The 23,921-nt window shown below is 43.1% G+C and overlaps 1 protein-coding gene and 1 long non-coding RNA gene across 2 annotated transcripts in view; one reads left to right on the plus strand and one right to left on the minus strand.

The window, feature by feature from the left end:
* Positions 1-23,921, plus strand: part of dusp22a (dual specificity phosphatase 22a) — a 171,967-nt gene that overhangs the window by 35,618 nt on the left and 112,428 nt on the right. Inside the window, exon 5 of the mRNA XM_068049870.1 lies at positions 17,405-17,454. Coding sequence (XP_067905971.1) covers positions 17,405-17,454 — 50 coding nt within the window. The remainder of the gene's footprint in view (positions 1-17,404; positions 17,455-23,921) is intronic.
* LOC137379159 (uncharacterized) lies at positions 6,140-19,658 on the minus strand. Its single transcript, XR_010976748.1, has 2 exons — positions 19,570-19,658; positions 6,140-6,424 (listed from the first exon to the last, which is right to left on the minus strand). It is a non-coding gene; the product is annotated as an uncharacterized lncRNA (long non-coding RNA).

The raw sequence follows: 23,921 nt of genomic DNA on the forward strand, positions 1-23,921 counted from the left end.
GATTGATTGACAAGTATCAGTTAATCAAAGGAAGGCACAATAGAAGGGTAAGTCATGTTTGGGGAATTTAGGAAATCTTTTAAGGTCAGTAGCGTGGCAGATAGGGGAGTGACAATGAATATTGTCTGTATGGACTTTCAGATAGCACTTAATAAGAAGTTATTAGCAAAGGTGAGAGCATATAGAATGGGAGGTAACCTTATGATATAGCTGAGAATTGGTTGTGAGGTAAGAGACAGAGAGTAGGGATAAAGACTTCCTTCTCTGATTGGCGGGATGTGACAAGTTCCCCAGGGATAAAAGGAGAAAATGTTGGAAATCTTCAGCGGGTCTGGCAGCATTGGCAGAGAGAGAAAAAGAGCTAACTCTGATGAAAGGTCATCGACTTCGAACGTTAACTCAGTTTCTCTCTCCACAGATGCTACCTGACCTGTTGAGCATTTCCAGCATTTTTTTAGAATTAGAATTAGAATTAGAATATTACAGCGCAGTACAGGCCCTTCGGCCCTCGATGTTGCGCCGATCATCTGACCTACACTATTCCATTTACATCCATATGTCTATCCAATGACCACTTAAATGCCCTTAAAGTTGGCGAGTCTACTACTGTTGCAGGCAGTGCGTTCCACGCCCCTACTACTCTCTGCGTAAAGAAACTACCTCTGACATCTGTCCTATATCTTTCACCCCTCAACTTAAAGCTATGTCCCCTCGTGTTTGCCATCCTCATCCGAGGAAAAAGACTCTCACTATCCACCCTATCTAACCCTCTGATTATCTTGTATGTCTCTATTAAGTCACCTCTCCTCCTCCTTCTCTCTAACGAAAACAACCCCAAGTCCCTCAGCCTTTCCTCGTAAGACCTTCCTTCCATACCAGGCAACATCCTAGTAAATCTCCTCTGCACCCTTTCCAAAGCTTCCACATCCTTCCTATAATGCGGTGACCAGAACTGCACGCAATACTCAAGGTGCGGCCTCACCAGAGTTTTGTACAGCTGCATCATGACCTCATGGCTCCGAAACTCGATCCCCCTACTAATAAAGGCTAACACACCATATGCCTTCTTAACAGCCCTATTAACCTGGGTAGCAACTTTCAGGGATTTATGTACCTGGATACCAAGATCTCTCTGCTCATCTACACTACCAAGAATCTTCCCATTAGCCCAGTACTCTGCATTGTTGTTACTCCTTCCAAAGTGAATCACCTCACACTTCTCCGCATTAAACTCCATTTGCCATCTCTCAGCCCAGCTCTGCAGCCTATCTATGTCCCTCTGTACCCTACAACACCCTTCGACACTATCCACAACTCCACCGACCTTCGTGTCATCCGCAAATTTACTAACCCACCCTTCTACACCCTCATCCAGGTCGTTTATAAAAATGACAAACAGCAGTGGCCCCAAAACAGAACCTTGCGGTACACCACTAGTAACTAAACTCCAGGATGAACATTTGCCATCAACCACCACCCTCTGTCTTCTTTCAGCTAGCCAATTTCTGATCCAAAGCTCTAAATCACCTTCAACCCCATACTTCCGTATTTTCTGCAATAGCCTACCGTGGGGAACCTTATCAAACGCCTTACTGAAATCCATATACACCACATCCACGGCTTTACCCTCATCCACCTGTTTGGTCACCTTCTCGAAAAACTCAATAAGGTTTGTGAGGCACGACCTACCTTTCACAAAACCGTGCTGACTATCGCAAATGAACTTATTCTTTTCAAGATGATTATAAATCCTGTCTCTTATAACCTTTTCCAACATTTTACCCACAACCGAAGTAAGGCTCACAGGTCTATAATTACCAGGGCTGTCTCTACTCCCCTTCTTGAACAAGGGGACAACATTTGCTATCCTCCAGTCCTCCGGCACTACTCCTGTCGACAATGACGACATAAAGATCAACAACAACGGCTCTGCAATCTCCTCCCTGGCTTCTCAGAGAATCCTAGGATAAATCCCATCTGGCCCAGGGGACTTATCTATTTTCACTCTTTCCAAAATTGCTAACACCTCCTCCTTGTGAATCTCAATCCCATCTAGCCTAGTAGGCTGTATCTCAGTAATCTCCTCGGCAACATTTTCTTTTTCTACTGTAAATACTGACGAAAAATATTCATTTAACGCTTCCCCTATCTCCTCTGATTCCGCACACAACTTCCCACTACTGTCCTTGATTGGCCCTGTTCTAACTCTTATCATTCGTTTATTCCTGATATACCTATAGAAAGCCTTAGGGTTTTCTTTGATCCTATCCGCCAATGACTTCTCGTGTCCTCTCCTTGCTCTTCTTAGCCCTCCCTTTAGATCCTTCCTGGCTAGCTTGTAACTCTCAAGCGCCCTAACTGAGCCTTCACGTCTCATCCTAACATAAGCCGCCCTCTTCCTCTTGACAAGCGCTTCAACTTCTTGAGTAAACCACGGCTCCCTCGCTCGACAACTTCCTCCCTGCCTGACAGGTACATACTTATCAAGGACACGCATTAGCTGCTCCTTGAATAAGCTCCACATTTCGTTTGTGCCCATCCCCTGCAGTTTCCTTCCCCATCCTACACATCCTAAATCTTGCCTAATCGCGTCATAATTTCCTTTCCCCCAGCTATAATTCTTGCCCTGCGGTATATACCTGTCCCTGCCCATCGCTAAGGTAAACCTAACCGAATTGTGATCACTATCGCCAAAGTGCTCACCTACATCTAAATCGAACACCTGGCCGGGTTCATTACCCAGTACCAAATCCAATGTGGCATCGCCCCTGGTTGGCCTGTCCACATACTGTGTCAGAAAACCCTCCTGCACACACTGGACAAAAACAGACCCATCTAAAGTACTCGAACTATAGTATTTCCAGTCAATATTTGGAAAGTTAAAGTCCCCCATAACCACTACCCTGTTACTCTCGCTCCTGTCGAGAATCATCTTCGCTATCCTTTCCTCTACATCTCTGGAACTATTCGGAGGTCTATAGAAAACTCCCAACAGGGTGACCTCTCCTCTCCTGTTTCTAACCTCGGCCCATACTACCTCAGTAGACGAGTCCTCAAACGTCCTTTCTGCCGCTGTAATACTTTCCTTGATTAACAATGCCACACCTCCCCCTCTTTTACCATCTTCTCTGTTCTTACTGAAACATCTAAATCCCGGAACCTGCAACATCCATTCCTGCCCCTGCTCTACCCATGTCTCTGAAATGGCCACAACATCAGGATCCCAGGTACCAACCCATGCTGCAAGCTCACCCACCTTATTCCGGATGCTCCTGGCGTTGAAGTAGACACACTTTAAACCAAGTTCTTGCTTGCCAGTGCCCTCTTGCGTCCCTGTAACCTTATCCCCTACCTCACTACTCTCAACAGCCTGTACACTGGAACTACAATTTAGGTTCCCATTCCCCTGCTGATTTAGTTTAAACCCCCCCGAAGAGCACTAACAAATCTCCCCCCCAGGATATTGGTACCCCTCTGGTTCAGGTGAAGACCATCCTGTTTGTAGAGGTCCCACCTACCCCGGAAAGAGCCCCAATTATCCAGGAAACCAAAACCCTCCCTCCTACACCATCCCTGCAGCCACGTGTTCAACTCCTCTCTCTCCCTATTCCTCTCTTCGCTAGCACGTGGCACAGGCAACAACCCAGAGATAACAACTCTGGTTGTTCTCGCTCTAAGCTTCCACCCTAGCTCCCTGAATTTCTGCCTTAATCCCCATCTCTCTTCCTACCTATGTCGTTGGTGCCTATGTGGACCACGACTTGGGGGTGCTCCCCCTCCCCCTTAAGGATCCCAAAAACACGATCGGAGACATCACGTACCCTGGCACCTGGGAGGCAACACACCAACCGTGAGTCTCTCTCGTTCCCACAGAACCTCCTATCTGTTCCCCTAACTATGGAGTCCCCAATGACTAATGCTCTGCTCCTCTTCCCTTTTCCCTTCTGAGCAACAGGGACAGACTCTGTGCCAGAGACCTGCACCCCATTGCTTACCCCTGGTAAGTCGTCCCCCCCAACAGTATCCAAAACGGTATACCTGTTGTTGAGGGAAACGGCCACAAGGGATCCCTGCACTGCCTGCTGGTTCCCTTTCCTTCCCCTGACGGTAACCCATCTACCTACTTCTTTTACCTGAGGTGTGACTGCCTCCCTATAACTCCTGTCAATAATCCCCTCCGCCTCCCGAATGATCCGAAGTTCATCCAGCTCCAGCTCCAGTTCCCTAACGCGGTCTGCGAGGAGCTGGAGTTGGGTGCACTTCCCGCAGATGCAGTCAGCAGGGACACTCTTGGCGACCCCTACCTCCCACATTCTGCAGGAGGAACATACAACTGCCTTTACCTCCATTCCCACTATTCTAGATTCCCAATAAATCTACTGAAAAACCAAACGAAAAAAAAAAGTCAAAACTTGTTCGCTTAGCAATCCGACGGACTGAACTTTTTAAATAAAAAGCTTACCTTATCAACACACCAGAGTCCTTTTTTTTGGTTAGAGGAGGAGGGTGGGTGGGAGACACTACACGTGTAGTGTCTCGGGTACTGCCACTGCCCAAATAAATAGTTTTCCCCTACCCAGCAGTCCCCTGGTCCTCCGAAACAAAAGGGGATTAACTTGTAACTTACTGAAATTGACCGCTCAGCTGAAAGTCCGCTCCGCACCTCGTTCTGTCAAAGCTGCTCCTCGCAAAAGACAAAGATTTTAAAACTGCCCAAATAAATAGTTTTCCCCTACCTAGCAGTCCCCTGGTCCTCCGAAACAAAAGGGGATTAACTTGTAACTTACTGAAATTGACCGCTCAGCTGAAAGTCCGCTCCGCACCTCGTTCTGTCAAAGCTGCTCCTCGCAAAAGACAAAGATTTTAAAACTGCCCAAATAAATAGTTTTCCCCTACCCAGCAGTCCCCTGGTCCTCCGAAACAAAAGGGGATTAACTTGTAACTTACTGAAATTGACCGCTCAGCTGAAAGTCCGCTCCGCACCTCGTTCTGTCAAAGCTGCTCCTCGCAAAAACTGTTTTTATTTCAGATTTCCAGCATCCACAGTATTTTGCTTTGTTATTAATGTTCCCTAGGGATCTGTATAGAATCCTCAGATTTTCACTACACTAGCAAGAATAGTGTAGTAGGACTAATTGAATACCTCTTTCAAAGAACCAGAACATGCACTGTAGGTGGATGGCCTCCTTGTGTGTTGTAAGATTCTATGATATTAATGACTTGGATGAAGTAATTTATATCTAAGTTTTTAGATGGCACTAAGGAGCCACTGTAAGCTGCATGGATGGAAGTGGGAAGTTATAAAGGGACATAGACTAAGTGAGTGAGCAAAACTATGGCAGGTGAAATTCAATGTGGGGAAGTGTGAGGTTATCACTTTGGATTTGAGAAAGACAACTCAGAATATTTTCTTAATTGTTAGGAGACTAAGAGCTGTAGCGGAGCAAATGGATTTAGGTGCCCCTGTACACAAATCACTAAAAGGTATTGTACAGATACAAAATGCTATCAAAAAAGCTAATGGAATGGTTTATCTTAAATGGATTGAAATTCAATCATGAGGAAGCCGTGCTTCAGTTGTGCAGAGCATTGGTCAGATGCCTTCTGGAGTACTGTGTTCAATCTTGGGCATCAAATTGTTAATCAGTCTTTTCTTTTTCCCAGATGTTAATGGACCTGTTGTGTATTTCTAGCGTTTTCTGTTGCTATCCTAATTTTCATCATTTGCAGTTGTTTTTTTATGGTGGGCAGTCTCATTGCCTAGTTCGCTATGTAGTTGCTGTTCACCTATCACCCCTACACTCGTTGATATACATTAGGTCCTGGTCTGGCAATGCCTTGATTTTGAAATTCTCATCCTTGTTTTCAAATCCCTCCATGGCCCCTCCCTATCTCTGTCACCACCTCCAGTTCTACAACCCATCCAGATAGCTGCACTCCACCATGTTGTTATGATCGACCACTCAAGACAATGCCCCTAATCAAAATTCTGATTGTGGTGGGAGAAACGCACTGTTGATTCAGTCCCACCCTTCCACATATCGCCAAACATATCATTTTATACTTTCCAAATTAAAGAAAACCACAGCCAAATTGAAAATTTATTAACCCCCGAATGAGACTAACTAAACCAGGTGTCTTTAGATCAACAAATTAACTGTTTAATGAGAAAAACTAAATTCTTAAACACTACTAAGATATAAACAACATTTAAAATAGGAAACTTAGTATCCTTGCAGATTTATGCTCCTGCCGAAGTGGAATCTTCCAATGTGGAACAGTCCAAGGTTACTTTGAAGTTTTCACAGCCATCCGCTGTCTGTCTGTGTCTGTTAACTGTGTCTCAAAAGTCAGTTTTTCAGCTTGTTTCAAACATCAATCAGTAATATTGTATCTTTGTCCTTGTTCTCCGAATGGTTGTATCCTACAGCAACAAGAATGCACATTTGAAGCTGGCTGTATCCTACGGCAATGAGGCAGGAACTGAAGAATTTAGATTGGGAGCGGGTGTTTGAGGGTAAATCAACATCTGGCATGTGGGAGTCTTTCAAACGTCAGTTGATTAGAATCCAGGATCGGCATGTTCCTGTGAGGAAGAAGGATAAGTTTGGCAAGTTTCGGGAACCTGGGATAATGCGGGATATTGTGAGCCTAGTCAAAAAGAAAAAGGAAGCATTCGTAAGGGCTGGAAGGCTAGGAACAGACGAATCCCTTGAGGAATATAAAGACAGCAGGAAGGAACTTAAGCAATGAGTCAGGAGGGCTAAAAGGGGTCATGAAAAGTCATTGGCAAACAGGATTAAGGAAAATCCCAAGGCTTTTTATACGTATATAAAGAGCAAGAGGGTAACCAGGGAAAGGGTTGGCCTACTCAAGGACAGAGAAGGGAATCTATGTGTGGAGCCAGAGGAAATGGGCGAGGTACTAAATGAGTACTTTGCATCAGTATTCACCAAAGAGAAGGACTTAGTGGATGATGAGCCGAGGGAAGGGAGTGTAGATAGTCTCAGTCATCTCATTATCAAAAAGGAGGAGGTGTTGGGTGTCTTGCAAAGCATTAAAGTAGATAAGTCCCCAGGGCCTGATGGGATCGACCCCAGAATACTGAGGGAGGCAAGGGAAGAAATTGCTGGGGCCTTGACAGAAATCTTTGCATCCTCATTGGCTAGAGGTGAGGTCCCAGAGGACTGGAGAATAGCCAATGTTGTTCCTTTGTTTAAGAAGGGTAGCAAGGATAATCCAGGAAATTATAGGCCGGTGAGCCTTACGTCAGTGGTAGGGAAATTATTAGAGAGGATTCTTTGGGACAGGATTTACTCCCATTTGGAAACAAACGAACTTATTAGCGAGAGGCAGCATAGTTTTGTGAAGGGGAGGTTGTGTCTCACTAATTTGATTGAGTTTTTTGAGGAAGTGACAAAGATGATTGATGAAGGAAGGGCAGTGGATGTTATCTATATGGACTTCAGTAAAGCCTTTGATAAGGTCCCTCATGGCAGACCGGTACAAAAGGGATCACACGGGATCAGAGGTGAGCTGGCAGGATGGATACAGAACTGGCTCTGTCATAGAAGACAGAGGGTAGCAGTGGAAGGGTGCTTTTCTGAATGGAGGGATGTGACTAGTGGTGTTCCGCAGGGATCAGTGCTGGGATCTTTGCTGTTTGTAGTATATATAAATGATTTGGAGGAAAATGTAGCTGGTCTGATTAGTAAGTTTGCGGACGACACAAAGGTTGGAGGAGTTGCGGATTGTGATGAGGATTGTCAGAGGATACAGCAGGATATAGATCGGTTGGAGACTTGGGCGGAGAAATGACAGATGGAGTTTAATCCGGACAAATGTGAGGTAATGCATTTTGGAAGGTCTAATGCAGGTGGGAAGTATACAGTAAATGGCAGAACCCTTAGGAGTATTGACAGGCAGAGAGATCTGGGCGTACAGGTCCACAGGTCACTGAAAGTGGCAACGCAGGTGGATAAGGTAGTCAAGAAGGCATACGGCATGCTTGCCTTCATCGGTCGGGGCATAGAGTATAAAAATTGGCAAGTCATGCTGCAGCTGTACAGAACTTTAGTTAGGCCACACTTAGAATATTGCGTGCAATTCTGGTCGCCACACTACCAGAAGGACTTGGAGGCTTTGGAGAGGGTACAGAAGAGGTTTACCAGGATGTTGCCTGGTCTGGAGGGCATTAGCTATGAGGAGAGGTTGGATAAACTCGATTGTTTTCACTGGAACGACGGAGGTGGAGGGGTGACATGATAGAGGTTTATAAAGTTATGAGCGGTATGGACAGCGTGGATAGTCAGAAGCTTTTTCCTAGGGTGGAAGAGTCAGTTACTAGGGGACATAGGTTTAAGGTGAGAGGGGCAAAGTTTAGAGGGGATGTGCGAGGCAAGTTCTTTACACAGAGTGTGGTGAGTGCCTGGAACTTGCTGCCAGGGGAGGTAGTGGAAGCAGGTACGATAGCGATGTTTAAGAGACATTTTGACAAATACATGAATTGGATGGGAATAGAGGGATACAGTCCCCGGAGGTGCGGAAGGTTTTAGTTTAGGCAGGCATCATGATTGGCGCAGGCTTGGAGGGCTGAATGGCCTGTTCCTGTGCTGTACTGTTCTTTGTTCTTTGACTCAGCCCCTGGAGCGTGCTGCCTTAAAGCAGTACTGATCCTTAAAGGCAGACTGTATACTTCCCAGAAAAAAACTACAGGATCATAACACCTCCACCCTTGGCAGAATCAAATGCCATTCCTGAAATGCGTTTCATTAGAATGTGTAAAAAATGCAATTTTAAAAAAAGCTAACATTTTTTCCTGCATTCACAGACATACAGTCTTCTAAAATGGTTAGATTACAGCAGCAAGTTCCACCACAACATTTTTGGATTTAAATTTTTCGAAAGGTTGTCCCAATTAACCCATTTCAAATTTCCAAGCATTATCTTCCAGTTGTTTTGTGTTTCCCTTCCAAGTGTCCCTGTTGTCCATTACCTCAGCCAGGTGAACTGCACAGCTAGGAGCACTGACCACCACTGGGTTCACTATTCTCTGAGAAGTTTCTCGAGTACCCCTTAACCTATGTGGCATCACTTGACACTGGAAAACCCTGTGTGGTGGAACAGAAGCTGACTTATTCTTACCCTGGGGTGTCAAAGGAATTTGACAGTATCCCTCCAACACATGATGTTGCCCACGCTGCCCATTCAGTCCTTTAAGTAAGAATTTGGGTAAGAGTCTGCCTTCTTCACTGCAGTTACTTTTCTAGTGTCTATGTAAGTTTGAGCTGACCCACCAAGTTTAGACATCAAGACCACCTGCGAATTCCAGCTGTCCTGACTAGGTTCATCTAAGCTGCCCTTCAGCATGCATTGTACCTCTGTTTCCACTTGGGCCTGTCTGTTTGGACCTAAGCGGCAAGGATGTAGTTTTAAAGGAATGGTCCCCCCCTATACCCATATCATGTGTGGCTAAGGTTGTACATCCTGGCATATCCCTACAAACTCTTTGGAACGTTGTGAAGACCCTCGTTAGGACTTCACGCTGTTTTTCCTCTAAATGTACAAGCCTATTGTTTAATTTTCCTAGCCATTCTGCATTTGCTAATTGGATAGTTGGAGGTTCAATCTGAGAATTTCCTAAGCCTGCTTCTGCCTTTTCCTCACTTTCCTTTTCCTTCTCCACAGTCCCGATTACCTGACATACCTGTACCGGCTTATCCTCCTCCCTGCGGTAATATTGTTTGAGCGTATTGATGTGACACAATTGATGGATCTTCCGGCGATCAGGGGTGTCAATCAAATAATCTACCTTACCCACTCTTTTGATCACTCTATATGGGCCACTGAACAGTGATTTTAATGGTTCTCCCTGTGATGGCAACAACACTAATACCTCATCCCCTGGTTTTATGGTAGGTTGTGTTTTTCCCACCATTTGACAGGTATGGCATATCCTACAAAACTTTCTCACATCCTTTGTAAGACCTGGCCAGTAATAATGTTTGCTTATGTGTGATTGGTCTTCCGAAATCCCCTATGTCCTGCAAAAGGAATGTCATGTGCTAACCTTAATAATCCTTGTCGATATTTAGGTGGTACCACTATCTGTTCAACAACTGGCCTGTCTTCATCGGCAGGTCTATGAGACGATCTCCATTTCCTCCTCAAAACCCCTTTTGCCATATAATGGCCTTCCCAAACTCCTTTCGCCTCAGCTTCTGACAGAGCCATCTGTGTTATTTGGTATATCTCTGGATCAGCTTGCCATGCTGCAATGATAGCCGATGTGTTAAACATCTCATTTGGATGATCTAAATCCCCAAATAAGATTTCAGGTACTCGGCTATCTATTTGTGGTGCTCCTTTTACCTCCGACAATGGATCCTGTTTAGCCTTTGCCTGGAACAGCGAATACAGTATACTACATTGAAAGTGTCCCCTGTCAGCATTCCGAAGGGATTGTTCCCTCCGTGACACCCTGGTCCACTCCTCCATTACCCTCACCACCTCATCCCCTTTCCACGGCACCTTCCCCTGCAATTGCAGGAGGTGTAATACCTGCCCTCCTCACTATCCCAGGCCCCAAACACTCCTTTCAGGTGAAGCAGTGATTTACTTGTACTTCTTTCAATGTATTATACTGTATTCACTGCTCACAATGTGGTCTCCTCTACAATGGGGAGACCAAATGCAGACTGGGTGACAGCTTTGCGGAACACCTCCACTCAGTCCGCAAGCAGGACCCCGAGCTTCCGGTTGCTGGCCATTTCAACACTCCCCCCTGCTCTCATGCTCACATCTCTGTCCTGGGATAGCTGCAGTGTTCCAGTGAACATCAACGCAAGCTCGAGGAACAGCATCTCATTTACCGATTAGGCACACTACAGCCTGCCGGACTGAACATTGAATTCAATAATTTCAGAGCATGACGGATCCCCATTTTACTTTTATTTTTAGTTATTTTTTTCTTTTCCCTTTTTTTATATATATTCTTTTGTGTTTATTTTATTTCATCTTAGTTTGTTCAGTTTGCTTACCCACTGTTTTTTTCATGTTTGTACTTGCGGCTGTTCCTTTTTCAGTCCGTTAACACCCTTTCTGTACTAATGCTTCGTCTTTCAACACACCATTAACATATCTTTGCTCCATGACCTTCTGGTCAGCTATTCTGTGACCTTGTCCTATCTACACCTTCTCCTTTGTTATCTCTTGCCCCACCCCCACTTTACTTGCTTATAACCTTTTACATTTCTAATATTTGCCAGTTCTGCAGAAGGGTCACTGACCTGAAATGTTAACTCTGCTTCTCTCTCCACAGATGCTGCCAGACCTGCTGAATATTTCCAGCATTTCTTGTTTTTATTTCAGATTTCCATCATCCGCAGTATTTTGCTTTTAAGTCAAAAGTAATTTGCTTCACCCTCTCAATTTCTAAATATGTCTGCCCAGCCAAACATTCTGCGTTGCCAAAAACTCTGCTGTAACCACTAATGCCATTATTATGGTATAGACTGTACCCTATTATACAAGGGACCTGGTTCTTTTATTTCTTTGTAATTGGTGTTAGATCTAGATCCCAACAATTGCGTTTCCCATTGCTATGCTACCAGGCATGAGAGCAATTAAATATGATGCCAAATGCAAGACTCCAATTTAAATATGTTATCCCAGAAACAAGCAATTAATATAATTCCAAATGTGAGCCCTCCAAATTAGTCTGATTCTAATCCCAGATGCGAGCCACTTAATTAAAATATGATTCAATCCCGGACGAGCCCCCAATTCATATGTTACAGCTGTCCGATGGGGGAGAAAAAGGTTCTTCAACAGTAGAACAGTCCATAGTCTAGTTCAGCACTTGAAGTGATGCTTTTCTTCTCCAGCGATGAATTTAGCAATTAACAACTTACAAACACTTTTTAATGAATCAATTTGGCTTTAGAATTTTTTTGGGATAGAGGATTGTCAGAGTCTAACTTCCCTTCCTTCAGTTTAAATTATCAGAGATCTCTGTCCCATTCATGCTGGTCCAGCTGTCTGTCTGTGTCTGTTAACTGTGCCTTAAAAGTCAGATTTTCAGCTTGTTTCAAATGTCAATCAGTAATATTGTATCTTTGTCCTTGCTCTCTGAATGGCTGTATCCTACGGCAACGAGAATTCACATTTGAAGCTGGCTATATCCTATGGCAATGAGAATGCATACTTTGACTCAGCCCCTGGAGCTTGCTGTCTTAAAGCCGTACTGATCCTGTTACAGCCTTAAAGGCACACCGCATACTTCCCAGAAAAAAAACCTACAGGATCATAAGAATGTGAACATACGAATTAGGAGTAGGAGTAGGTCACTCGGCCCCTCAAGCCTGCTCCACCATTCAGCAACATCATAGCTGATCTGATTGTAACCTCAACTCCACATTCCCGCTTACCCTTGATAACCTTTCACCCCCTTGCTTATCAAGAATCTATCTACCTCTTCCTTAAAATTATTCAACGCTTCTGTTTCCACCGCCTTTTGGGGAAGAGAGTTTCAAAGACCTATGGCCCTCTGAGAAAAAAAATTCTCCTCATCTCAGTCTTAAATGGGCAACCCTTTATTTCTAGATTTTTCCACAAGAGGAAACATCCTTTCCGCATCCACCTGTCAAGACCCCTCGGGATCTTATATGTTTCAATCAAGTCACCTGTTACTCTTCTAAACTCCAGCAGATACAAGCCTAGCCTGTCCAACCTTTCCTCATAAGACAACCCACCATTCCAGGTATTAGTCTAATAAACCTTCTCTGAACTGCTTCCAACTCATTTGTATCCTTCCATAAATAAGGAGACCAATACTGTACACAGTACTCCAGATGTGGTTTCATCAATGCCCTGTATAACTGTAGCATAACCTCCCTACTTTTGATTTCAGTTCCCCTCACAATAAACGATAACATTCTATGAGCTTTCCTAATTCCTTGCTGTACCTGCATACTAACTTTTTGTGATTCATGCACTAGGACACCCAGATCCCTTTGCATCTCAGACCTCTGCAATCTCTCATTTAGATAATATGCTTTTTTATTCTTCCTGTCAAAATGGACAATTTCAGATTTTGCCACATTCTACTCCATTTGCCAGATCTTTGCCACTCACTTAACCTATCTATATCCCTTTGTAGACCCATTATGTCCTCTTCACAAGTTACTTTCCTACCTATCGTTGTGACATCTGCAAATTTAACAACCATATCTTCAGTCCCTTTATCCAAGTCATTTTTATAAATTGTAAAAAGCTGAGGCCCCAGCATTAATCCCTGTGGCACACCTCTCATTACATCTTGCCAAACAGAAAATGACCCAATTATCCCTACTGTCTGTTTCCTGTTAGCTAGCTAATTTTCTATCCATGCCAATACCCCTACACCATGAGCTTTTATTTTCTGCAATAACCTTTGATGTGGCACCTTATCAAATGCCTTCTGGAAATCTAAGTACAATACATCCACCAGTTCCCCTTTATCCACAGCACATGCAACTCCCTCAAAGAACTCCAATAAATTGGTTTAACATGATTTCCCTCTCATAAAACCATGTTGATTCTGCCTGATCACCTTGAATTTGTCTAAATGCCCTGCTAAAACATCTTTAATAGCTTCTAACATTTTCCCTAAGACAGGTGTTAAGCTAACTGGCCTGTAGCTTCCTGCTTTCTGTCTCCCTCCCTTTTTGAATAAAGGAGTTGCATTCGCTTTTTTCCAGTCTAATGGAACCTTCACGATTCTAGTGAATTTTGGAAAATTAAAACCAACGTATTGACTATCTCAATAGCCACTTCTTTTAAGATCCTAAGATGAAATCCATCTGGATCCGAGGACTTGTCAGCCTGCAGCTGCAACAATTTGCTCAGTGCCACTTCCCTGGTGATTGGAATTTTCTAGGGTTCCTCCCTCCCTTCCATTTCCTGATTTACAGCTATTTCTGGAATGTTACTTGTATCCTCTCTAGTGAAGCTCGATGCAAAATACCAGTTCAATTCATCTGCCATCTCCTTATTTTCCATTATTAATTCCATAGGCCCACTTTCTATAGGACCAATGCTCACTATGTTAACTTTTCTTTTTAAAATATTTATAGAAGCTCTTACCATCTATCTTTATATTTCAAGATAGCTTTCTCTCGTGCTCTAATTGTTCCCTCCTTATTAATCTTTTAGTCATTCTTTGCTGCTTTTTATATTCTGTCCAATCTTCTGACCTGCCACCCATCATTGCGCCCATCATTATATGCTTTTTGTTTAAGTTTGATACTATCTTTAACTTTTTTAGTTAACCACGGATGGTGGGTCCTCTCCTTGGAATTTTTTCTTCTCATTAGAATGTATCTATTCTGTGTATTCTGAAATATCCCCTTAAATGTCTGCCACTGCATCTCTGTTGATCTATCCCTTAACCTAATTTGCCAGTTCACTTTAGCTAGCTCTGCTTTCATGCACTCATAATTGCACTTTAAGTTTAAAATACTAATCTTGGACCCACTCTTCTCTCCCCCAAACTGAATGTAAAATTCAATCATATTATGATCACTGCTACCTAGGGGCGCCTTCAGTATGAGGTCATTAATTAATCCTATTTCGTTGCACAATACCAGGTCTGGGATAGCCTTCTTTCTGGTTGGCTCTAGACGTGCTGTTCTACGGAACTATCCCAAAAAACTCTATGAACTTCTCACCTAGGCTACCTTTACCCATCTTATTTTTCCAGTCTATATGTAGGTTATAATCCCCCATGATTATTGCCTTATCTTTCTGACAAGCTGCCATTATTTCTTCCTTTATACCCCGTCCTACCTTGTGGTTACTGTTAGGCGGCCTGTACACCACTCCCACAAGTGACTTAATGGGCTGAAGGCCTCCTTCTATCCCAAATTTTCATCACTTCACCATTGCTAGCTGTGCCTTCAGTTGCATAGGCCCAATGCTCTAGAATTGGCTCCCTGAACCTCTGCCTCTCTACCTCCCTCTCTTAGAGAAACTTAGAGTCAGCGTCATTTATGGCATAGAAGAAGGCCATTCTGCCCATCGAGTCCATACTTCTTTTAAGATGCACTTTAAAATCCTCTTCAACAAAGCTCTTGTTATCCTGTCCTAATTATATAGCTTTTGTTATCAAATTTTGTTTGATAATGCTCCTGTGAAGTGCCCTGGGATGTTTTACTATGTAAAGGCACTATATAAATACAAGTTTTTTTGTAGTTGTGATGGAAACCACACTGGCCAAGTGGAAACATATTAATTTTGTCATATGGAACACTACTTAAACTTTTTACTGGACAGTGAACATAACTTGTTTAAAAGGACTACAGAGCGGAACAGCTAAAACATGGCTGCACATTTGCATTCTGAGAGACAGTTGAATAGAGAGACAATGGAAGTGCTCACTGATTCAATTAACAAGTTTGCTCTGGGCAACAGTGATGATCCACATCTTGTCTGTGTAAGAGCCAGTACTCCACCCCCCCTAATCAAGCACCCTCATAGACGATGCTGTCTCAAACAAAGAGCTTGTCACATGACTTACCTGCTGGCCAGACTGGGAACTATTTTTATTGTGCCTCACCGAAAGGTTTGGGGCAGACTGCAATTTGAAGACCAAAGAGAAGGAAGCTCTCTCTCCCTGTCTCTCTTTCAAGCCCAGTCCCAGGGATCCACAGAAGCAGTTTAAGCCTCAAGTAGAGGACCTCTTCCGTTTTCTGGTACCAGAGAAGCAAGTTTGAAAGTGTGCACTGGGCCCCAGCAAGAACTGCAAGACTTCAACTCCCACCAAGGACTTTACATCCAAACCAAAAGATAGTAACTGAATGCTATTTATTGCCAATCCTACTTAAACCTTCCTCTTTAATTCTTTCTCCCCCTCTGTATCTATTGGTGTGTGTGTTTATCTCATATGCATGCTAGCATGGTTGTGTCTCGTATTTTAGTAATTTTAACTGCGTTAGGGTGGTAAAGTTATTAAACTTACATCTTGTTTAAACCTAAGAAAGCCTGTCTAGTTGGATCATTTACAATTACAATTAGAGAGCAGTGAGTAAGGACTCACTGAGGGATTAAGCTAAAAACACTGTGTTTTAAAAGATAAACTCTGTTATGGCCAAACCAGGAAAGGGGCAAGAGGGGAGCCTGAGACCCCTTCCTCACCCGGTCGTAACATAGTATTTACCCATGTGTAAAGGGTTTTGAAGTTTGAATAATAGTGTTGTTTTTAAAGATTATGCATCATTCCTAAAATGTTGTGTACAATAAGTGTTTTATTTTGTGTGTACTTTATTTAATAAGGAAAATTGGATACTGGGATTCATCTGGAGGCCACTGGACTACAAATCAGAATAACTTATGCTAATATAGTAATTCAGTGGTGACATCGATTCTGTAGCAGGTTGTGGAGTTCTGGTCACACTATCTGAAAAAGGATAGGGTTCAGAGAAGAGTGACCAGGGTAATGCTGGGCTTTAGTCATCTTAGTTATGCAGAAAGGCTCAAGTGACTCTGTTTGCTGGAGAAAAAAAGTCTGAGGGGACATGTGATACAGGCCTTTGAATATAATGAGCAAGACTGATGAGTTGGTAAAGAATAAGGTGTTTAATAAAAGGGAACAACCAGACACAAATTTAAAATTCACCACTCCAGAGGGAGACTTGAGCACAAAAATCTAGCCTGACCTTGTGCCAATCTTTCAGATGCGATCTTAAACCGAGGCCCCATCTGTTCTCTTAGGAGGCTATAATAGAACCCATAGCACTATTTTGAAGAAGAGCGAGGCAGTTCTCTGTGGTGTCCTGGCGAATATTTATCCCTCAATCAGCATCACTAAAAAAAAGCAGTTGATCTGGTCATCATCACATTGCTGTTTGTGGGAGCTTGCTGTGCATACGTTGGCTGCCATGTTTCTTACGTTACAGCAGTGATACACTTCAAAAGGTTAACCCAACCTGCCCGTCTGGAAACCCATGGGATTGGGTACAAAGCTGAGTTTACACTCTGCAGATTTTCCTCACCATTGAAACTGGTTGATAGGTTAATTGGCCATTATAAATTGCCCCTAGTATAGGTAGGTGGTAGGGAAATAGAGGGACAGGTGGGGATGTGGTAGGAATATGGAATTAGTGTAGGATTAGTATAAATGGGTGGTTGATGGTTGGCACAGACTCGGTGGGCCGAAGGGCCTGTTTCAGTGCTGTATCTCTAAACTAAACTAAACTAAAGTAATATAAGGCAGAGTGTGAACCCACCATTCAGTCTGGTGTCCTGGGTTTCCTGCCTGATGGATTAGGGTAAAATTACTCCCCCCACCCCATGTATAGAAAGCAGGAGGTGAAGAGGCTACCTCTTTGTTAGCCTTGCTGACACTGTGCTTCTTTTCCTTTGGCAGGACATGACATACCTTTGTATTGCTGCAGCTGATTCTTCAAGCCAGAATCTGTAAGTATTGATCTCTACGAATGTTTAAAGCTATGAATAAAGACCTTCAGGAGGGATTTACTGACAAACCCTCTTCATTATTTTACCTAAAAAAGCATTGGACAAGTATATATTTTGCTATGCTTTTGGGGAAATGTTGTCCCTGTTCTCCAGCATCTTTAGTTTCTAGTTTCATTGCTGAAGAGGAGGAATCTGAATTTGGTTGTAAGAGGCATATAATTGCAGCATTAAATACCGCAAAGAGTTTCTGTAGTGCATGGCTGCACCATGGTTTCATATGATTTAAACACCTACACCATAGATCAAGTATTCAGCACCTTTTGACTCTTATTTTTATTATTTATTATGAAGTCAAGCCCTGTATTGCAGGTCACAACCAAGTTTGCACAGAGTAGCAGAATAGCTGAGATAACTCAAGAAATAATGGTGAAGTAAAGCCAGCCATAAGTTTCTAAAGCCTGTAGATGGTAGGAAGAAGGGAAGTCTAAATGAGATAAGCAGTTCTACATTTTGAGGTAATGGGACACAATGATTTTGAGTAGGACACAGAGTCTTGATTTCAACATCGAGGATACAGGAAGAAGGAAGGGTGTGTTGGATGCTGTATTTGGAACTTTTGAGAAATAAAAGAGACAGAGGTCAGAGATATAATAACTATAAAACAGAGAGAGAGAGACAGAGGGCAATGGAGAGAGACTGGAGGTGATCAGACGATAACTTAACATTTTATGAGCAGAAGCCTACTCAAAACTTGAAAATTTGAGTCAGATGGCTTCCAACACATCTCACATTTCTGGGCAGAATTCAAGAACAACTTCTCTTGATAATCATCTCCCTCTCATCTCTAGCTTCCAACCTCTTTCTCCTCTGTAACAACCTGCTTATCTCAATTTTATCAGTTCTTCTACGGTCAATGCTCTTCTAGCCATTCCTGTCTTGTTTGTCCTCAGCTGCAGATATGCAATCCTATTCACTCTTCCTCCTCTCCCTGTTAATTGTATATTAATTGGATGCTTAATTGTATTCAGGTGGTGAGCATGAACTGGGGATTCACATGTGCTCCTATATATAGGATAAGACTGAAACTGTGGTTGTTGGCTTTGGAGGTGCATGGGCACTGGGCTGCATGCCACTATCGTGAAAATGCGCAGGCAGCACAATATTTGCATGCTGACTGCATTACTTTCAACAGGTACGGGCTAATCACGTATCGCGATCCACAAACCAGTTAACAGGTCTTATCGAATTTTAGCCTAACGAATTTGCAACTTCAGAGGAGTCTTGTTACATTTAACAGTTTGGGACAAACCAAATTGCTGAACAGAACTAAATTCATATAAATTGTCCAATGCAAATAGCGAGCAAATCGCAAGAGCACGAATACAGCGTGATAAGCATTGGGCACTGTATACTATTAATGTGATAGTTCACAGGCTGGAATCAGCGTGCTATTAATGGGATGACTCATACGTATCAATCTAGAAAACTAGTAAAAGCTGACCAATAGCTTTAAAATAAGCTGACAAAGGCTGAAATAAAAAGCTGACGGCTTGAAAATCGCCCTGACTATGACATGTATTCATTTTGTTTATTTTTCACATACTGTCGAGACCAATTTCACTCCCACGAATTGGTCCATTGGGTTCTCCCAATTGCCATGTATGGCGTTGGCCTAATTTCAGTTTTTTTTTTCCAGTGTGTTTCATGCATTTTTATATGACTGAGGTATTTTGTGAGCAAATCAAACTCTTTTTGTAAGAGCTTCTGCACCAAATTGCATAAGTATTTAATGTTTTGGTTGGTCAGTTATTTTGTGTTTATTCTCCTCTCTGCACCATTCACTTATACTGAGCTGCTGCTGGCTCTAGTCTATGATGAACTATTTCAAGGTGCCAAAGAGCATTTGAGGGCAATTTTCCCTTGCTCCATGGAAGAGCAGGAAGGTGGGTGGGGGACATGATGAAACCTAAATGTATAGAGCACTTTACACATCTGGCCTCTGCTCAGCATCTTCCTGTTGATGCAAATGGCACTGAGAATTCTGACTGAGCAGATCGATACAGTAGTGTGATGCAACGCCCAACCTGGGTACATCAGTACGCAATGCCACCTTACCACCTTTGATGTTTATTTTCTCCCCTCCGGTCTGGTTGAAGCCTTTCAAATAACCCATTCAAATGTAACTCCATTCGTTCAGTGAAACAACTGCAGAGATTATAGAGACCAATCTAAATAGTGACCTGGAGAGGAAATAGAATCTGAAGTAGGAGTTTTAATTATAACCGCAAAAGTTGGTGACCTTTTGACTCAGTAAGATGAGAGGTATTTGCCTGGTGGCGATGCAGCTCTGCTTTGTTCTGACTCACAATTGAGGGGGAAGGGGAAGGTGTGGAGGAGGGGTGAAAGTATTATCACTCTACTTTCTATAGCTGTGTAAAATCTGATTTTCAGTCACTTTCAGTTTTAACTTTACTTATTCCTTGTTTCACAATCGTGTGCTGAGTGTGGTGTGTTTTTCTTTGACCCGAAGATTGCACATGGGCTCATTTCTGACCTGGCGAAGTGCCAGGGCACTTGACCTGCAGCTAAGAAAGATAGAACCTGCATTTATACTGGTCCTTACAAGACCTCAGGTTGTGCCAAAGCATTTTACAGCCAATGAAGTGTAGTCACTGTTATAATGTAGGTAATGTGGCAGCCAATTTGTGCACGATAAGGTCCTACTAGCAACAATGAGGTACGAAGCACAGAAACACAGAAAGTTACAACACAGAAGGAGGCCATTTGGCCTGTCATGTTTGTGCTGACTCTCCGAAGGAGCAATATACCTAGCGCCGCTCCCCTGCCTTCTCCCTGTACCACTGCACATTCTTCCCTTTCAGATAATAATCCAATTCCCTCTTGAATGCCTGGATTGAATCTGGCTCCACCACCCTCTCAGGCAGCGCATTGCAGATCCTAACCACTCGCTGCACGAAAATGTTTTTTCCTCAGGTCACTATGAAAGCCCAGGATACTGTGCTTTATTAACTGCTCTCTCATCAGTCCTGCCACCTTCAAGGATTTATGCACATCTACACCCAGGTCCCTCTGCTCCTGCACCCCCTTTAGAATGGTACCCTTTATTTTATATTGTCTCTCTGCATTCTTCCTACCAAAATGAATCACTTCACACTTCTCTGCAATAAATTTTATCTGCCACTTGTTCGCCTATTGCACCAACCTGTCTATGTCCTTTTGAAGTTCTACACTATCCTTCTCACAGGTCACAATGTTTCCAGGTTTTGTATCATCTGCAAATTTTGAAATTGTCCCTTGATCACCTAGGTCTAGCTCATACGAACTTACATACGTATATACGAACATACGATTTAGGAGCAAGAGTAGGCCACTTGGCCCTTCTAGCCTGCTGAACCATTCAATAAGTTCATACCTGAACTGATTCCTCCACATTTCCACCTGCCCCCGATAACCTTTCAGCCCCTTGCTTATCAAGAATCTATCTACCTCTGCCTTAAAAATATTCAAAGACTCTGCTTCCACCACCTTTTGTGGAAGAGAATTCCAAAGACTCACAACCCTCTGAGAGAAAAAATTTCTCCTTATCTCTGTCTTAATGGGCGATCCCTTATTTTTAACCGAGATTATTACCGTTGAGTTTCTTCTTCTTAATTTGGTGCCTAGTTCCTCATACTGACTATGAAGCACCTCTTTCCTTGTCCTGTCTATGTCGTTGGTACCTACATGGGCCATGATGACTGGATCCTTCCCCTCCCACTGTAAGTTTCTCTCTAGCCCTGAGCAGATGTCCCGAACCCTGGCACTGGGCAGGCAACACAGCCGTTTGGACTCTCACTCTTTGCTGCAGAGAACAGTGTCAATCCCCCTAACTATACTGTCCCCTGCTACCACTACATTTCTTTTTTCTCTCTCCACTTGAATGGCTTCCTGTACCATGGTGCCATGGTCAGGTTGCTAATCCACCCTGCAGCCCCCACTCTCATCCAAACAAGCTGAAAGAACCTCAGACCTGTTGGACAATCACAAAGGCTGAGGTTCCTGCACTCCTGCCCTTTGGATCCCCTTACCTGCCTCAGCAGCAGCCACACTCTCCTGTCCCTGACCACTGACCAAAATCAGAAGACTCTACCCGAAGGGGTGTGATGGCCTCCTGGTACAATGTGTCGAGGTAACTTTCCTCCTCCCTGATGTGCCACAGTGTTTGCAGCGTGGCCTTCAGCTCAATGACTCTGAGCCAAAGCTCCTCGAGCCGCAAACACTTACTGCAGACGTGTTTGCCCTGGATCACAGTGACATTCAGGAGCTCCCACATGCTGCAGCCATGATACATCATCTGTCCTGCCATCCTTAATGTGTTTTAATTAACTATTTAATTATTTTATTCAATTATTTATTTCATTTTCCTTTTTTATATATTTTATGGAGTTTACCACTAGTTCATTTACTATTTTAAACATTAGAATTAGAATGGACCCTTAATCACTTACCAGATGCTCACTAAACAGATAGCTCCTTCCTCAAACCAATCACCTACCTGCTTGCCTCAAATGTCACACTTGATTTTCTTCAACGGGCTTGTTCCACTGAACTGAACAGAGGATCCAATAGGATACTGGATAGCTCAGTAATATATATATCAAGAAAAGCAAGGGTCTTAACACCTACCCCTGGGGAATTCCACTACAAACCTCCCACCAGTCCGAAAAACATCCATTAATCATGACTGTGTTTCCTGTCACTCAGCCAATTCCGCATCCATGTTGCTACTGTCCCATTTATTCCATGAGCTCTAACATTGCTCACATGTCTGCTGTACAGCACTTTATCAAATGCCTACAACCTTCTGACTTGGAGGTGATACTGCCACCACTGAGCTAACACCTTAGTTAATGCACACCGTATATCAAGCACACACAGGTCACCATTTTCCAACCATGGTTTAAAGTGCAAAGTGCCAAGTTGGAATATGACACGTTAGGTGAGAGCTCCTGACAGAACCAACTCCACAATTTCTAAATTGCACAGACCACAGTTACTTAAAACAATTACATTTACTAGGTAGACACTCAGAGCAGAAAATGATATGCTTCAAATCTGCATTGTGTTGTGAGTGACTACATCTTCCCTCTGTATCATGCTGGGGTTTGGTTTCACAGATCCCAGCAGCTCCCAAGCTGCCTCTGTAAATTCCTTAATGGCCGCTGCTGTGCATACTTGAATCCTGCACCACCATTGAGTGTTGATATGCAAATCCACGCTTTTAGTCTCATAAGATTCAGAAGAAGAAATTAAGAAACACTCCCCAGTAATAGTAGCTACAGATCTATCGGCAAGCTCCCCGGGGTCACCATCTCTATTTTTTTGGCCCACTGGGAACACTATTGCTGAATATTGAGGGTATTGCTGAATTGTTTTTGCTTCTCAGTTTCTAGGCAACACTCCGGAGGCTGTTCTATTATATGCACTGGCCGTAAAAGAAATCAGAACTAAGAAGCTTGATTCTTCACAGGAATAAAGATAAATAAAGCCATTCATTGTTTAAGACTCACAGGGGGTAATTTTGACTTTGAGCGATAGTGTAAAATGGTCAGTATCGATTTAGCTGATTTTCATTTCCATTGACCGTCACCCAACCTCAAAATTATGCCCATTGTGTAGCGATTCTGAAAATAATTGGCAAACGTTTTTTGAGAAATCCTAACGTTACCACGTTAGATTATTATCCATGCACACCTTTTCTGCAGCGCATTACAGATTTATTGGAGCGCATTAAAGGTATCGGAAATGGATCTGAGTTGTATATAATTTTATATGCGACTTTTTTTCTGGTGTGATACCTAAGGTGAAAGGTCTAACCCATTCCACCACACATCACTAGAGTTGTGGAATGTCAGTTGTGTCTTCAGCTGAATAAGGAACTAGAATATCTTTGGAAGCTCATTATTTGAAATAGAGGGATATCAAAATGCAGCAGGAAATAACTGGAGACAAGATCTGATTTTAGAACTTAGGCCTGTATGCATAGGGTCCAAAATTGAATCAGGGGCATAGTTTGGAATTTTAGAAGCTTGTAGACAAACCAGAAATCAGACTGTCCAACCCAAAACCAGAGAGTGACAACTCTGCATTACTAATAGTGGTAACTGTGTCTGGGATTCAGGGAAGTTTCGCCCATCTCTAAACTTTACAATCTCTTCAGTTCCAGTGATTTTAATGAGCAGACCTTTGCTACCTGAAAATGGTTGTTCATCCAGCTGCCAATCTTAATATTCTGCCACCAGTCTGGCAAGATTGAAAAATCTCATTCTAGTCAACAAAGAATAAAATGGCAGCTGACTACCTCCACATCGATAGTCTATCACTTCCAGTGTTCACAAGAGAGACAGTACTGAGTTGGAGTGCCAACACTTGTATACCAGGGAGAATACCAATATCTGCTGAATATA

Source organism: Heterodontus francisci, chromosome 17, assembly GCF_036365525.1.
Source record: "Heterodontus francisci isolate sHetFra1 chromosome 17, sHetFra1.hap1, whole genome shotgun sequence".
In the NCBI taxonomy this organism is placed as follows: domain Eukaryota; kingdom Metazoa; phylum Chordata; class Chondrichthyes; order Heterodontiformes; family Heterodontidae; genus Heterodontus; species Heterodontus francisci.